Source organism: Cottoperca gobio, chromosome 12, assembly GCF_900634415.1.
Source record: "Cottoperca gobio chromosome 12, fCotGob3.1, whole genome shotgun sequence".
In the NCBI taxonomy this organism is placed as follows: domain Eukaryota; kingdom Metazoa; phylum Chordata; class Actinopteri; order Perciformes; family Bovichtidae; genus Cottoperca; species Cottoperca gobio.
Genome location: NC_041366.1, coordinates 2,137,198 through 2,153,432, shown reverse-complemented (window position 1 = coordinate 2,153,432; position 16,235 = coordinate 2,137,198). Strand labels below are relative to the sequence as shown.

At 42.8% G+C, this 16,235-nt stretch overlaps 1 protein-coding gene across 1 annotated transcript in view; it reads right to left on the bottom strand.

Annotated features, from left to right (window-relative positions):
- tln1 (talin 1) overlaps positions 1-16,235 on the bottom strand; it is a 60,219-nt gene that overhangs the window by 9,893 nt on the left and 34,091 nt on the right. The window contains exons 33-51 of the mRNA XM_029444271.1: positions 16,000-16,089; positions 15,357-15,479; positions 15,080-15,223; positions 14,812-14,973; positions 14,117-14,257; positions 13,631-13,812; positions 12,136-12,268; positions 11,877-11,978; positions 11,547-11,717; positions 10,256-10,504; positions 9,834-9,953; positions 9,571-9,717; positions 9,317-9,483; positions 7,959-8,142; positions 7,210-7,335; positions 6,720-6,836; positions 6,282-6,467; positions 5,350-5,457; positions 1,426-1,531 (exon numbers count right to left, since the gene is read on the bottom strand). Of these exons, the coding sequence (XP_029300131.1) occupies positions 1,426-1,531; positions 5,350-5,457; positions 6,282-6,467; positions 6,720-6,836; positions 7,210-7,335; positions 7,959-8,142; positions 9,317-9,483; positions 9,571-9,717; positions 9,834-9,953; positions 10,256-10,504; positions 11,547-11,717; positions 11,877-11,978; positions 12,136-12,268; positions 13,631-13,812; positions 14,117-14,257; positions 14,812-14,973; positions 15,080-15,223; positions 15,357-15,479; positions 16,000-16,089 (2,758 nt within the window). The remainder of the gene's footprint in view (positions 1-1,425; positions 1,532-5,349; positions 5,458-6,281; positions 6,468-6,719; positions 6,837-7,209; positions 7,336-7,958; positions 8,143-9,316; positions 9,484-9,570; positions 9,718-9,833; positions 9,954-10,255; positions 10,505-11,546; positions 11,718-11,876; positions 11,979-12,135; positions 12,269-13,630; positions 13,813-14,116; positions 14,258-14,811; positions 14,974-15,079; positions 15,224-15,356; positions 15,480-15,999; positions 16,090-16,235) is intronic.

Below are 16,235 nucleotides of genomic sequence, written 5' to 3'. Positions count from 1 at the left end.
TCTCTCTTCATGTACTGTTGCAGACATTTAGATTGTCCTCTGCCAATCTTCCAGATATACATTTTTTTTATTTGAGTTATTTTATATTTATTTTTTGTATAAGTATAAGTTGAGCTGCATACATTATTACGATGATATTTGTTTAAATTATTAGTGTGTACTTCCTACGTGAGTGACTAAGAACTGAACAATTATCCAAAACAAACACACACTAAATAGCCCAGAGTGAGCTGTATTTTATAACAGCACAGGAGAGCAGATTGTCCCACATAGCTTGGCCAATTAGTAGCGATCAATATTTAAACTGTTTATTTATATTAGGTGCAATATGTTTGTAATGATTTTGTGGCAATGTGTTCATTAACTCCAGTGCATCACAAACAGTCTCTGTTGCCATGATACAACGACACCAGAGGATGTAGGCTGGGATAGGTTCGAATAGCAAATCCTAGAGAACTTTACACTTTGATTATGCAGGGTCAATAGTGTTGTGTTCCAATAACCACTTTCCATTTTGGATCGTGTTCCAGGATGATGAAATAGCAAGATACCCCTCTCCTTTTCTTTTATCTATTATTATCAAAGAGCAAAGTCGTCTCCCTGAATGTTTGTAGGTAATGCAGAGCTACAGGGTTTTACTTACTGAAAGTTATTGAAAGTTGAACCTTTGAAGTGATTCATATTAGTGAAGTGAATTTGATGCTGAATTTGGATAAGATAAAAAATCATGTTGAAACCCAATCCTGCACATTGATCACAGCTCTTTCATCTCTCACAGCCACGTCATGTGTTCTATAAAGTCATGAACATGCAGCCGCACGCAGGCAGCAGGATTCAGCTGCAGGTAATGTCTCTTAAACTGCAGCTGATGCTCATTAATCTGTGACAAAAAGCTCTGAGGGGGATTTTCCCTCCATTTGAAAGATGATGCATTCACTGAATGGCCTTGGGTTCAATGTAATTTGTACTTGACTCTTAGGAGGGGGAACCCAGAGCTGTGTGAAACTGTAGAACTCTACGGGGAGTATGTACTAATCCTACTTCAAATTGCTGTCATTTGCATGAAGTGCTCTAAATAAGACCTGATACTGGGCTATTTAAGACATGTCTTGTGCATGTCTTAAAGCCAGTGTGCATTACTGTAAATACAAAATAAATGAAAAGATCTATTGTAATTCCTTATTTGATATTGTACTTTAGTACCATTTCTTAAATGTCATTAACTTATAAATGGAACTTGTAAGTGTCTTCTGCTAGAGGTTGGTGTTATCCCTTTAACTATACAGCTACATCCGGAGACATTCAGGCAAAACAATAACAACACAGACATCATTAAATGTAAATTGAGACACAAAGAGACACTCTGAGGAATGTCCTTTTGTTCTGCTGTTTTTGTGTTGTTGAAGAGGTCAAAGGTTAAGATACCTTTCATGGCCTCGGCAGCCTGGATGAGCTCAGTGACAGAGCCTGCCACCCGCTTGGAGTAGCTGGCCAACTGCTGCTTCAGATCATGAGAGGGCTTCTGGATGATCTGTGGGTGAAGGGGAAAATAAAGTCCCAACCTTTTAATTCAACATTTTTTACATGCACCTTCTGCATCACATTTTGACTTGAATTAAGCAAATCCCAAAATAAAAGCACCTAACATTTCAACACACTTTCATATTCCATACCCTCAATTAAAATGCTTGAGAGGAAAGTAGAATCTACATTGAATGAAAATAATGTCAGATTAGTTTGTGTCCTCAGACTGTCCTAGGTGGAAATACAGTACTCAGGTTGGAGCAGTGTGTGACAGGTGCAAGGCATTAACAGGGCTTAGCCCATACCCAGCTCAAGTTTATTCAGATGTGTTGTCATGAGAAGATAGAGGCGAGGACGTAACTGCACAAGAACGCATGCAGTGGGCCAAACTAATGCCACAGGCACACCAACAAAGTGATACACACATGAGGTGGAGAACCTCAGAGAGACTGTTCCAACCCCGAGTACTGTGTTCACCTCCCATTGAACTGATTCAGGATCTTTTATACTTAATCAAAGTGGACAGAATTAAGATCTTTTTTACACTAATTAACATATAATGTACTATATTATTTAAATGAAAAACAAACATCTATCAGTGTATACCTTTTAACTGTATGTGCTGTTAAGTGATTTCCTTTCTGTTCAGAGCAGATGTGTTGATCCATCAATAAGTCCTTCCTAAAGAGCATCTACAGTTCCAGAATAGGTTGTTCCCTGCAGAATAAACGGGAGTGCCTGAGGCAGCTGCCCACCCAGCGCCAGATGAACGACTGCTGTGTCTCGACCATTCAGCTGAATGTGGGTTTACAACAGTGAATGCTACGCTGGTCTCCAGCCACTGCTCACAGAGTGGAATATATGACTGAAGTGCCGTCCCTTCCATCCACCGAGGGAATTCATCGAGGAAGTTTTCCCAGATTTTACCAGCATATCAACTTGCAACTACAGGGGCGAACACTCTGGACCTGGCTCATACAAACATATGCAACTCATAGAATGTTGCACCTCGCCCCCACCTTGGCTACTCAGACCAGAGCTCTGTGGTGCCAATTCCTGATTGCAGACCAATTGCAGCCCTCAGCTGCTGTGTCAGCAACGTCATATCTGCTAAGGTTAAACTGTACCGGGCCATCAGGGTAGCAAAGCACACGTATGCATGAAAAAGCGAGTCAATCTCCATAGACAGAAAACTGTTTGGGTCTCTATAGCTGATTTCCCTATTCATGACAATGTAAGGGGGGTGAATCTTTATTCCTATATTAAGGCTTAAAGTTACACATTATAAGGTTGCTCTATTGTGTCACAAGGGCCCGCCTCAACTCCACCGACGATTCCACCTCTAACTTCTGGATTAGCGAGAAGTTAGGCAGAGCTGCCCACATTGAGCTTCACAACTGCTCTTCAAAATGCTAAGGGTGACATCACAGAGACTACGTCTACATTAAATACAGTCTGTGGTGTAAACTCCTGGACACCAATGACACACTGTAGGTGGTCGGGTTTATCACCTAGCCCTGTCACACCTGGAAACAGGAACACTCACTCAGAATGCTGTTTATTGATTTCAGTTTTCCTCATCAGCAACGATGATGAGACAGCATAGAGAGGAGAGGTGGAGCGGCTGGCACCGGTCTCTCAACGTTGATAAGACTAAAGAGATGACAACGACAAAGGTACCGGAGCATCCGGGAAAGATCCTCCACACTCAGCAACAGCCCACCCACACGAAAAAAGCTACTAAGTGGATATTTTTATCCAACTGCCGTTTCCAAGGCCAAGAATGAACTAGGTTTGCTTTATATGTCTAACATGTCGTTTTTCCACTATGATTAATGTCAATAAGTTCCACCCACTGTGATCATTCTGCAGGAATACTAGTCTGCGGCTTCACCTCAATGTGAAAATAGTAAATGTACATTCATTCTAAAATGTGCAACAATTGGGCAAACACAAAGGCTGCAATTAATATATAAATGAACAGCATTTACAATTTGATCACGAGGCTGTTCTGCTCTGAATCAGGCAGTTAGAAAACACCATGCACAAAACAAAGCATTGGGAGTCAAATATATCTTAAGTTACTGAGAAATTAAAACAACCAAACACAATGCCAAACAGCAGAGCACCACATACGTGTGACCTTTCAACCTCCGAATGGTCAGAACAGAGGGACAAACAGCTGATCGTGTGACTGAATACGTGCAAACACCTCCAGCTAACACACACACACACACACACACACGTCTGATATCTGTTCACATGTTGCGGATGCTACTCTGCGGCCTTGTTGTGGTATTAAGTATTCAGTGAAGCATTCAACCAATGCAGCGCCACACTCGTGCAGGTCCTTCATGTGGTGTACTCACCGGCTTGCACCAACATCAGTGAGCCACAAGTTTAAAGGAACATTGACGGAGTGATGGGAAAAGGAAAGAAAAGGTCTTTAAAACACATGGCAGGTGCTGATATCAGACATATAAAGCAGAGGTTTGTGAACATGCAGCCATCATGCTGTGAACGCTACCACTGGAAATCACAAGGTTGCAAAATGACATTTTAAAAGGCTTTAGCAAGCCAGAGATTGCACATGATATTATGGAGACAATTGACCTCGTGCAAAGATCACATTCAGCAGAATGACTGAAGTGATTTAAGAGTTGATGTGATTTAAAAGTTGTAGAGTCATCATGTCTCCAGTTTGATTCCAGGACTAGTGGAATGAATTCATACTGCGATGTATAGCTATTAGCAGCACTAACGTGCCGCTGAGCAAGGCACCCCCACACTGCTCAAGTGACACTATTCACCAGTCCTCAGATACAGACAGCTGTAGTACAGAGCAGGGTCTTAGTGTTAATGTGTGTACGTGGCAAAGAGTAGAGCAGGGTGGAAATAAAAACAACGCAGGATATTAAAAAATGCCAAAACTCTGGATGGACTTTACCACACCTACCATAAAGACGTTTTGATGTGCCCCTTTCGTCATAGCTTCTAAAAGGTTCTTTTATGGCTCTATTTTAATAGCACATACACAATGACTAGCAGAAAGGTCCCGTGTGCAAGGTCAATGACATAACTCATTTCATACCCTTTAACAGCTGGGCCCCTCAGTGAGGTATGAGGAGTGGCTTCTCCCAGTAAGAAGTATAATGTCTGACATGCAGAACATCAAACTGTGCAGACAGCAACACATAGAGGATGTGGCTGACAGTTGAGCCCACTTTTGTAGAGGTGTCAGTCAAGTCACTGTATATTCTGTGTGTTGTCTTTTGTAACCCAATGAGCTGCACAATAACCCCTCTGACTCTAGAGCTTTTAATAAATAATGTATTACAAATGATTATTTTTTCGGGTAAATGAAGCAGTTTGTTTCTGCTGCTTCTATGAGAGAGTAAAGAGAGACATTTTCCTAAACATATCTTGCACATGATTTTAGAAAACAGGTGAACTGAATGATGAGGCTTCATGTTCTACATACACACACACAGTGATAGACAACACAAATATGTTTGATAGAACAAATAAATAACATATGCAGAGTTATGCATGTTAGTAAAAAATGCATGTTGTTTTTGTAGCATGTTTGTACAAGTGAAATGACATACTTCTTGCTTGAATGAGCGAGCATGGTCATGGGAATGTGTGAGGGAAGGATAAGAAGAAATAGGGAAAGGAAGGGTGGTCTGCAGAGTTCCCCCTTTTCGACTACTTCTCTCCAAATCATGAAATACTTTTAGGGAGAGCTAGGACACTAGCACTATAAACTGCTGATAGTACAGTATGTGTTAGTGTGTATTCATGTACTGAGTAAAGAGGTCTTACCACCAGCACATGCTCCAGCAGCCCCAAATATCCAAAGGCACATTCGTTGCCGTAGCGCAGAGCTCTCATCTGGACGTCCTTGCTGACCTCTGGGTGGTACGCAGCTTGCTGGGAGAGCAAGCAGACAGAACATCACTGACGGTACAGGCAGTAGGCCATTTTGCATCTTAAAATGCTCATAGATCAAATTGACATGAGTGGATGGTATTTTTGAGTTGGACCAGTACAAAGATTTACAAGTTGTCAAGAAACCTGACTGAAATGTGCAAACATTATTCCAGGGTAACTTTGTACCACATGAAGGAGAGAAGTTAAAAGTAATGTAAAACTGGAAACCCTAATACCAGCCACGACGCCAAATGATGATAATTATGGCGTCATTAACTTAATGTCATAATGTCAAAATGTTACCGTATTTAAACAATAATTAAATGCTGGAAAGACGAAGCTCATGATGATCTCGAAAGCTAAAACCAAGCACTTGAACCTAGTAGGAAATGTAGTGGACTGTATCGGCTTCGCTCCGAGGACTTGTTTCTTTTAACTGTCCCAAAGGTCCGTACAGAACTTGGGAAAAGGGCTTTTAGTTACGCTGCTCCGGCTGCCTGGAACCAGCTGCAGAATGAGCTGAAACTCCGAGAGCTGGTCTCTCTGAACAGACTTAAAGCAACTCTTAAACACATTGAAGCAGACCGCTGTGTCTGTAAATGCTTTGATTAATGTTGTGATTGTTTAGATTTGTCTGTAACTGTGCTGCTGCCTATCTTGGCCAGGACTCTCAATGAGACCTATTCTGGTTAAATAAAGGTGATAAATAAATAAATCCCATAGTTACACTTGTCAAATATTTTTTTGGGTTTTGATATTTGTTCTGAAGCCTTAGAGATCTGAGGACGTGACAGCCGTCATGTGTTGATGCATTTCCTGTGTACCTTGCAGGAGTGGAGCATGTCAGCGATGGCCCTTCTGCTGAGGTTGGCCGTGGCAATGATGTCTTCCTGACGACAAGAATTCCCAGCAGCCACTGCCTTTGCTGTTGCCATGGTGATTCCTTTAGTTGTGCGAATGAACTCCTCTGGTGTGGTCGTCTTTGGCGGTGGGTCAGAACTGCTGAACACCTGTGTGGTAAAACCAGAGCTGTTAGTGAGATACTTGATATTTAGTATATGGAATATTAGTTCTTTAATCCAACTATCAAGTGAATGTCATGCGACAGGATCAGCGTTACAAACAAGTCCTTCTTGCTGGAAGAGGTCTGCTCTCAGTTGGTTCGAGACTACAGCATCTTCTACTGGTTGGGGTAGCAAGGAGACCTCTATTCCAAATGTTGACCGTGATGTTGACAACATTTAAAGGGTGGCACTACTCACAGCCAGCTCCTGTTTGATGTGTTCAATGGTAGCTTCCAAAGCTCTGGTCCCCTTTGTGGCTTCATCCTCCACTGCCTTCACCGTCTTCAGGAGGGATGTTACATTGGTCACCATCACCTACAGCAGACGAGTCAGATCATGGCTATAGATTAGACTGATGGCAAGAAAGAAAGCATCTTACAGTGATACATGTCTCAAAGAGACATGATGTACTTGTATTCCACTGGCAGAGAAGACTCTGGCTTCCTTAATGAGTGCCCCATAAAGGTTTCGGTATGCTCCAACCAAAGTGCTTCGCTGATGGTTCAAACAGCATCCGACAAGTTTTAGGACTTTCCAAAACAGACAAGCCCACCATCATGTACACGTCATGCAGTGATTGGCCAGCTGTTTCCATTCATACGTAGCTGTAGAGCAGCAGCACACACTGTCTGTGCGTCTTCTTCTTCAGGTAGATCAGGCTCATGTGACTTCGACTTTTGTATCTTACCTTAGCAGAGCTCTTCAGCTGCAGCATGCTGGGGTCGTCATGAGGTTTGCCTGAAGCTGCCTTGGTGGCGCTGATGAGGTTGCCCAGAGCTTTGGCAACATCTTTCACTGCATTGATCAGGACCACCTGTAGAGAGAAGTACTTCACAGTTACATATCATGCCTTCACGTAGGAAGTGATTGTACATGGACACATTAAGTAGCAGCTCCCAGTCCCAGTCTGGTGCGTCCTTCAGAGGACAGAAAGCGAGAGGTCTGTGTTCATTTGTATTGTTTCTATAGTATTCACCAAAGATAACCTCAACTGCAGCTCTCTCCCTAGTTTAAAGAGACCCAGATTAAAACTTCCTTAAAAACTTAAAATGGGGATTTAGATCCACAATCCATTTGTACTTTTTAAATATTTTGGATTTCTCATTGTTTTTCTTACTATTCATTTTCTTTATCAATGTATCCGTTTGTTATTCCATCAAAATACCCAAACCTGTCCCTGAAGCCATCTGCTTATTGACTGATCATTTGTTCCTGGTGATGTCACTCGATATCTTTAGCTTTGGGTATTTTGTAATGAACTATGAACTTTGGTACAAGTCGAATTAATCGAGTTGAAACATGAAGTTAGGAGCTTCAGGATTCTGTTAGCACTCTAATGGGTGAAGTATCTACTTTAAACCTTATTGACTGTAGATTACATTTTGTCTTTCAAACACTTTTTCTCAAAGGGTAACTGAGAAGCCACACTGTCCGTACCTGGGTCTCTGGGTCTTCAGAACCCAGGCTGGCAGCTCCCAGTTTGACCACATCAGCCAGTTTAGTGATGGTGCACACTGAGGACTGGGCAGCTTGGGCCAGTTTCTCCTGATTGGCTCCAGCTCCGGACACCAGCAGCTTGGTGTCCTCCACCAGAGCCTTGGCTGTCTTCAGGATGTATTCTCTGCACACAGGGAGGTCACAAAGGAGATTTAATACACACAACACAGATAGTGCACATATTCATAACACACATGAAACTGGAACTGTTACATTACAGAAGATATTCTGATTCTCCACTTTTACTCACTGTATACATAGAACAGCATTAAATGAAGTGAAAATCAGTTCTAGCTGGTGGAAAACACAATCTTGGTGCGAGTTCGCAACATTAACAGGTTCCAGGCTTTGCGCTGCTGTTCAAATCAATTTACAGGCTGGTTACAGTTAAAAAGGCAAAAAGAATCAACACAGACAAATTACAGGAATAACACTTCCATGTATAAAAACTGTTAAAAAAACAAAAAACATTACTGGAACAAACTACTTTTGTTTTCACAATAATCATGACATGGTTATTTGCACGTGTTTAATGCTCATGTATTACCTCCTTGTTTGGACTGGGTTATATCCCTGTAGAATTAGGGCTGTCAAAATGACCATGTGAAGACCACGTAAATGCAACACAAATGGGGCACATACAGTATACATGATAAAGGATCTACAGCACAATCCAGTATTTCAATGCACAGAGTTGTTCCACTGCAGAAAATGCTTCTATTTCTTTGTCCTATCCTCTTGATGAGACACACTTTCATTACAAGTCAAATAGCCATGTAAAGCAGCAGAGGAAGAGAGCTCATCGTACATCACAGCACAGATTACAGAGATCGTACAGAGACCAAGTAGCCTGCTTGGTTTGAGGCTTGTTCAGGAACCTTGGCCATATTAACACAAACATAACATACCTGACCATCGTTAGCTCCAATATATTCAACTGTAAAATACAATAGATACCAACAATTTCTATATAACAACACTCCTCCAGCATACCTCAAACTGAGATCAAATATCCTGTCACTTTTCTGGACCTGCTGAAGATCCAAAGGTCACCGTGTTCTCTGTGTGTAATAGTCCATACAATAACCATCGGCAGTATAATACCACTATAGCACCATAAATAAAATGTGTAGAATTTGAAATGTGGTCTTGTACTTTTTATCTTTCCTTATTTCTCAAATGATTGGCTTAATTCATTTAGATTTGACGGTTTTACAAGGTCAGGATTCACTTCCCATCCAGTTTCCCTACAGGGATAAATAACTGTAGTGATATGTTCTCTCTGCAGTTAATAGTACCTGTGGTCAGCAAAGGTCTCTGCGTTCTCTCTGTTCAGAGTACCAGTGGTGGCGAACATGATGGTGGTGTCGAGGTCTGCAATGATTCCAGACACAGCGCTGGCTGCTGTGATGCAGGCCTGGGTGCCACGGTTACCTGCCTGCAGGGACGCCAACACATGGGAGACCTGTAACAAGAAGACAATGTGTCATGAGTTGGACTGTGCATATCATATAAAGTTATTATGCGTTTAAGTGATTGGTTGTGGTCCGACCTTCTCGGAGACTTTGCGGGCGCTCTCTATCAGCTCTTTCTTGGTGAACGAGTCGCTGGGGCTGCACTGCAGAGCTCCAGCTTTGCTCACCAGACCGGTACAGCTGAAACCCAGCTCACCCACCTGCTTCTTAATGTGAGAACCAATCTGGGAACAAACAAAGAGACACATCTGAGTGACAGCACAAAAGGTTTAAAGGACAGAAAGTAGGATCGTGGCATCTCTCAAGAGACCACATGCTGAGGTACACTTGTTTTATTTACTTCATCATTCTCTGCAGTCACGGCTGCATATTTGGCCTCATTTGCAAGATTTCCAAACTCATTTGTAAGCTGGTTGGCCAATCCCCCGAGGTCATCAGGGTTGGTGTTAGACTTGGTCACCTGAGGAGAGACGAGAAATCACAATAATCGAGGAACAAACAAGTGCATCTATAAGGTTTTTCACTAGGTGGATTATTAAACATAAGTAATGATAATACTATAATGACAAAGAAAAATACTGCAGGTGTATAATTCACTCAGTCACATTAAGCTAATTTACCCTTCAATCAATAAATCTATATAGGATATGATAGGTTTCATGGCTTTTATTCGTTTTAATTTAACAGGGGCGTGGCCTTACGTTTTTAACATATTCAACTTTATCTCAGTCCCCATGAACCGTGATTATCACCATGCCTTACCATCTCCTGCACAGTGACAGCTATAGCCTTGGCCGTCTTAACCATGGTAGTCTGGTAATCCACGAAGGTGCCTTCAGGTTCCAGAGCAGGGGAGTCTTGCATATTATTGATGGCATCATTGATGGAGTCCACCATGCCACCCACAGCACCTGCTGCACTGGCTGCCTCCGCCAGAGTGGCACCCAGGTCATCTACTGCTTCTTTCATCATCTGCACGGACTCCTCCAGGGCCTCCTGCATGTGTGCTGCCTGTAGGGAGGACAACACATTAGACTGAGCAATGCTAAAATATTCCACAGACTGTTCAAACACACAAACTCACCCTCGCCGAGGTCTACAGGTTCTCACTAACAACATCGTCTCCTGGTGTGGGGATGGGCATTCTTTACTGTATTTTATGTATTCTTATTGTCTGTATTACACTGTGTTCTCAGAACAGAAAGCTGCTTGTGACCTTTGCTAAAGGAGAGGTCACTGACAAAGACAAAGGCTGACAGGAGCCAGGACTCTTCTGCAGAGCGAGGGTGGACTGTGGAGGTGGAGGATATTGGTGTAAAAGCTCTCAACATTAAACGCTACTCAAAATAATCCCTTTGGCATGGTGACACCTGATAACAATCTGATAACAAACTGACTTAATGCTTCCAATTGAGACTCGTTGCAAGAATCATTGGGTGTGCATGGTGGATCTGTGAAGCATGTGTGTGCTTCTCAGTATGAAATAAACAACAGCAGTCACAGGGGGAAACATTTCAAAACACAAAGAGAGCCTTTTTGTGACGATGTTTCTGTCAATATGTTGAACTGAGTTAGGAAAGTAAAGTTTCTAATTTTATTCTCTGAAAAACTTTTCATTGTAAAGCACTAAACCTTGGAAATCCAACCCTTGATCACTTTGATCGGTTCTCTTCTCCGCCTGCAGTACTGACTTTTCATCACACTTGTCACTCTAATCGTTTCTGTTTTTTATTTGTTTCTCTACAGCTACAATTTCTCTTTGCACTTTAGAGGCTACTTGCCTTGTTTGCTCAATGGTTAATACATGATATATTTTCCCCAGACGGTAACCCTGTTATTATAAACTGTTTCGAGCAGCTCACTTACAACTCAAGCTGCTATTAAGGTGAACAAAAACAATATCTTAGATAATTATTAGATTGCATTCTACAAAGCATGTCATTAGTCCTGTGCCTTCTTACGACCCCCAGGACCCAGTCTCAAAATTAAAGTGTCCAGGTTTCTGTAGAAGCTTCTCCAGAGGACCGTGTATGAGCGGTGCCAGTTTCAGTACCTTGGGGTTTCCTCCAGCCTCCTTGGCAGTGTAAAGCATCTGCAGGGCTGACTCGGTCAGGGTTTTGGTCTGGTCTAAGACAGCCATCTGCTGTTGGCTGCTGACGATCTTAGATGCTGTGCCAATGGCTGCCATGATCAGGGGCTCGAAGTAGCTGGTCATCTGAGATACCTGTTCAGAGACAACATGGTGACAAGTTCAAAACAGATTCCGAAAAGAAAGCAACATGGCAGGCTTAAACACGTTTAACTAATGTCAATGCAGCCCTCGTGTTTAGATGGACCACCAGTTGGACAACATTCACATTACACTGCCTCAGCTGTGTTTTACCTTGTGTCCCAGCTGGGACGCCTCAGAGTGAGCAGCCAGAGCTACAGGATCAATCAAGTTACTGATCTCATGGACTGAGGCCGCCATCTGCTCATGAAGGGCCTGCAACATAAACACATATAACATTAATATACCCTCACTCAAACTTATCTTCATTCTCTATGGGGGCCATTACAGTTATGACCCAATGCTCGTGTGTGTGTGTGTGTGTGTGTGTGTGTGTGTGTGTGTGTGTGTGTGTGTGTGTGTGTGTGTGTACCTCCATAGAGATGTCCTCTCGGGGTGTTAGCTGCTGGCTTATGGCAGCCAGCGAGGCCTGATCCACCTCACGGATGCAGCCGTTTAGAACATCAATAGCATCGTCACATTCTCTCTGGCCAGGAGCCTTTTCTCTGCACAACACACACAATATAGAGGGTGTATACAGTGGAAAGTGGCTGTAATAAGCCAGCGTTAAAGCACAGGGGCTAAGAGTAGTATAACCCACTTGACAATAGCTAAGTAGAGAAACAAATCTTAGTGTTAGAATGAATATAAAATGCTTATTGTTCCTCAGCATTGTAGGTTCTCCACTCTTCAGCATTTCAGAGTCATGTTTAACAAACTACAGACCTTCCTCTAAGTGTCATTCTGCATTCAGATGTTGCTGATCTGTTGCGATATCATCATAGAAGTCTACATTCATGTATACAAATAAAGTAACCCTCTCGCACATTTCGGTCTGACAGCCAATCCCCAAAAGAAGTTTGAATAATTCTCTCCTTTTTCTTTATTTGTATCTGAATTGGCAACATATAATAGAAATGGACGTGGAAGGTGGGGCTGCTGAGGGTGCTAGGGCATGGACCAATATCAGGAGGAGGTTCTTCAAAGAAAAAAAAGCTCATTGTGCTTTCCATAGTAATGCTGGTATAACAAAAACAATAGAAAGGTTCTGTGTAAATCTCTGTACTGTTAATGCACTAAGCATATAATACATATAAAAAATGTGTAAAGTCAAGCATTATTTTATGATGTGATGTGATAGTTGTTTTTACATCATGCATGCACATAAAATGTAAGTAAAAACAGAAAGGAGTGTTCCCGTCACCGTTCTATCCCTGAGCATCTCCTCCCGTCTCAGTGAACAGAGTCTACCTTTAAAACCTGCAGCTGTACAGTAGGACATTTTTAGTGTGCATCTCATCATGCTATATTTGAAATAGATCTGTAGCAGAAACAGGAGGGCTTGTTCTTGTAGGGCGGGGTTCTCATTACACTGAATTTGGAAAATATTACAATCTGAAGTATAATTTAGTCTCATGTCATTCTATTATGACTTAATGCGATTCAGCAACATGGAAGTGCTTCGACTCCGTTGTTTTGTCTCTTAACTTGCCGTCTGCACCAGAAGTGGGAATGTGTTGCATGTGTAGAATGACATCTGATGCTTCTGATATTTGATCATGTGTTCTGGTATCTGTGGTGGATGTTTGGTGTCAGGTCAAATAAATGTGGACGTGTTCCCAACTTTGGCATAATCGGTTCACACATACTATAGGTTTCTTTTACTTGCATTTAATATAGCCAGCACCACTAACCAGAAGTTACGAGAGACAAAACAGGAAGTGGAAGTGAAGAGTTGCAAATACTGAAGATGCACTAACTGTGGTGCTGGAAGTGGCTCTGTTTAATGTGGAAGTAGCAGTTAGTCCACCATCAGTGAGAAGGATAGGGTTACGTCAGAGTAGAATCTGTCAGCACAGACAGTGTACCTCATGTTGGTGATGAGTTTCTTAATGGAGTCAGACACAGTCCTGGAGTGTCCGGCCAGCACTGACCACTTGGGGGGGTCTTTGGGGTTGACAGCCAGAGAGCGGGCCGTCTGGATCAGGCCGGTCGAGCTCTCCAGCATCGTCTTCGCTGCCGCAACAATGGGCTCCATGGCTGCATGGCCCTGAGCAAAATGGGTGGAAATCAGGATGAAAAAAAATACTGAACGGTACTGTTTCCAGACGTTGTGTTTAGAGACACATGAAGGAATCACATCCTTAATAGTGCTTTCCCCTTACTTACTGACTCAACTGCATCCAAAGGGCACAGAACAGAACGACTGCTAATAACACATTTCCCCTCTGAGGATCAATAAAAGGCTCATCTTATCTTAATCATTTAACGTCAGAGCAGACAATTAACTATTAGACTGAACTATCGCTCTCAATAATGTCTGACTGAACTTACTCGTTGAGGAGAGGACATACCTCGGGGCTGATCTGAGCAGGAATGCTGGCGAACTCTGGGTTGGAGGCGAAGGCAGTCAGGTTGTCCACAGCTTCTATCAGAGGGCCGGTGGCAGCCTTACACTTCTCTCTGTTCTCCTGGTTAAAGGCTCCATCCAAAGCCTGCACAGGGGTTGCAGCCATGATGGTATTAGACTGTAATATGTTGATTGTACATAGTTTATTTCCTGAGTTTACTAACAACTGTCTGAACCCCCCCCCCCCCCCCCACCCTCCAACGTTGGTATTGGAGAGCTGCGTCTGACTCTTTGAATGTGACATACTGTTGGGTGAGGTGTGTGGAGGTGTCAGAGTAGGTTTGAACTTCTCTCTCAGGCTCCCTTTTTCATTTGACACTTCTGAAACATATTGTGTGTACAGCTGAGAAGAACATCATGAATGCTTTAGGAGGTCAGAGTATCAGTAGCTAGTATTCATCACGTCTCGCCCCTCTCTATGACAGCAGGCTTTTTACCTTTACGTCTTGCCATTCAGAAAAGCTATTACCACTTTTGCCTTGAGACATAATCCGACGCCAACTTTACAAAGGGGTTAGTTTGAAGCATAATGTTAGCCCAGAGCGAAGAAGTGCCAACCTCACATTTTCTTTCGCTCAACACAGAATATTTGCTTTTTATTTAATTGATGATGAATTTGAAAGGACTTGTTCCACAAACCTTTATGGACTTGACGAGGTTGGCGGTGGTGTTGGCCACCTCTTTGGCTGACTGGACAAACTGCCTCTTGGCAACAGGGTTGGGAGTTTTGGAGGAGGCCAGGCGGCAGGCGTTGCACAGTGCAGAGGTGTGTTTGGCCACGATGGTGGCAGCAGAGAGCACCTAGGCAGACAAACAGTACACTGGGATGAATCAACCACATACAGACTCACAAACAATATGAAGAAGACATGAAGAATGATACAACTGGCCATCAGTCTGCATGTACCTGAGATTGGGTGCAGGCTGGGTCCACCAGGTTCAGGCAGGCCATCTGAATGGATTGATTAGCCCGAGCAAACTGAGAGGGGTCCACCAGGCCCCTCTGACCTGCTGAACTGTTGGGGTCAGATACTCCCACCAGATAGGCAGCCTAGGGACATCAACACATCCCAGTTCAGTTTACATTGTGTTCAGTCATAGCCAAAACACACAACTGCCAGCCTCCTCTGTTTGTGGACTCAGACCTGAGCAACAATAAAGTAAGCTTCAGCAATGATGTTTACCTGAGCAGCTGCTTCAGTCAGGCCACACAGAGCTTTGGAGCCTCCACTGACGGAATCACCAAACTCTGGCAGGTTGGAGTTCTTGGCATTGTGGGAGATGCCGGCCATGGACTCACCAAGGACCTGAAAACAAGAAACCAGAGATCAACACAGAACCATGACAGATAACTTAAAAAGTCACTTTGTTGGTGACGACTAAAGCTTGTCTGTTTGTTTACTTAATCCTTCATCACCTTATACGAATCAAAAACCTCTCACTATATCTCTGCAGTCTGTAAGTTGTTGTAGGGCTGCTTCTGCTTTAGCAACATTTAACATTTGAGAACTTTGGCAACAAAATCAAGACTGCTGATCGACTAACAGTATTAACTCAACTCTGACCAAAACAACAGCCTCAGGCGTCCCTAGAATTAGTCCCACATTACAGAGTCTTTTCCATGAGACTGTCAAGAAGTTATTGGGAAATAAAGGACTCGTAAAATAAAGCCTTATGTGACTTCAAAGGAATTTAACTGGAATATTTCCAACAGTGAAGGACAGCTGTATCACCACATGGGACAGCACTTATTCTTATAAACACAAGAGAAGCTGATCGGAGGTGTAGAACTGAACACAGCAGAGGAGCAGAGGATGCATGTTCTACCTTAGAGTTCTCCATGACACTGTCGATGCAGTCAAAGTACGACAGCTCATTGATGGCTTCTGTCGGGTTCTCCAGCATCCTACTCACCGACTACAAACACACAAAGAAACACACAATGTACCTGCACATCTGAGCTGAATGTCACATGACCACTTTGCTGTCGACATGCTTAGAAATAAATTAAGGATTAACTCCTTGTTTTATAATATTCTTTAATCATTTCAGAGTGAAAAGTG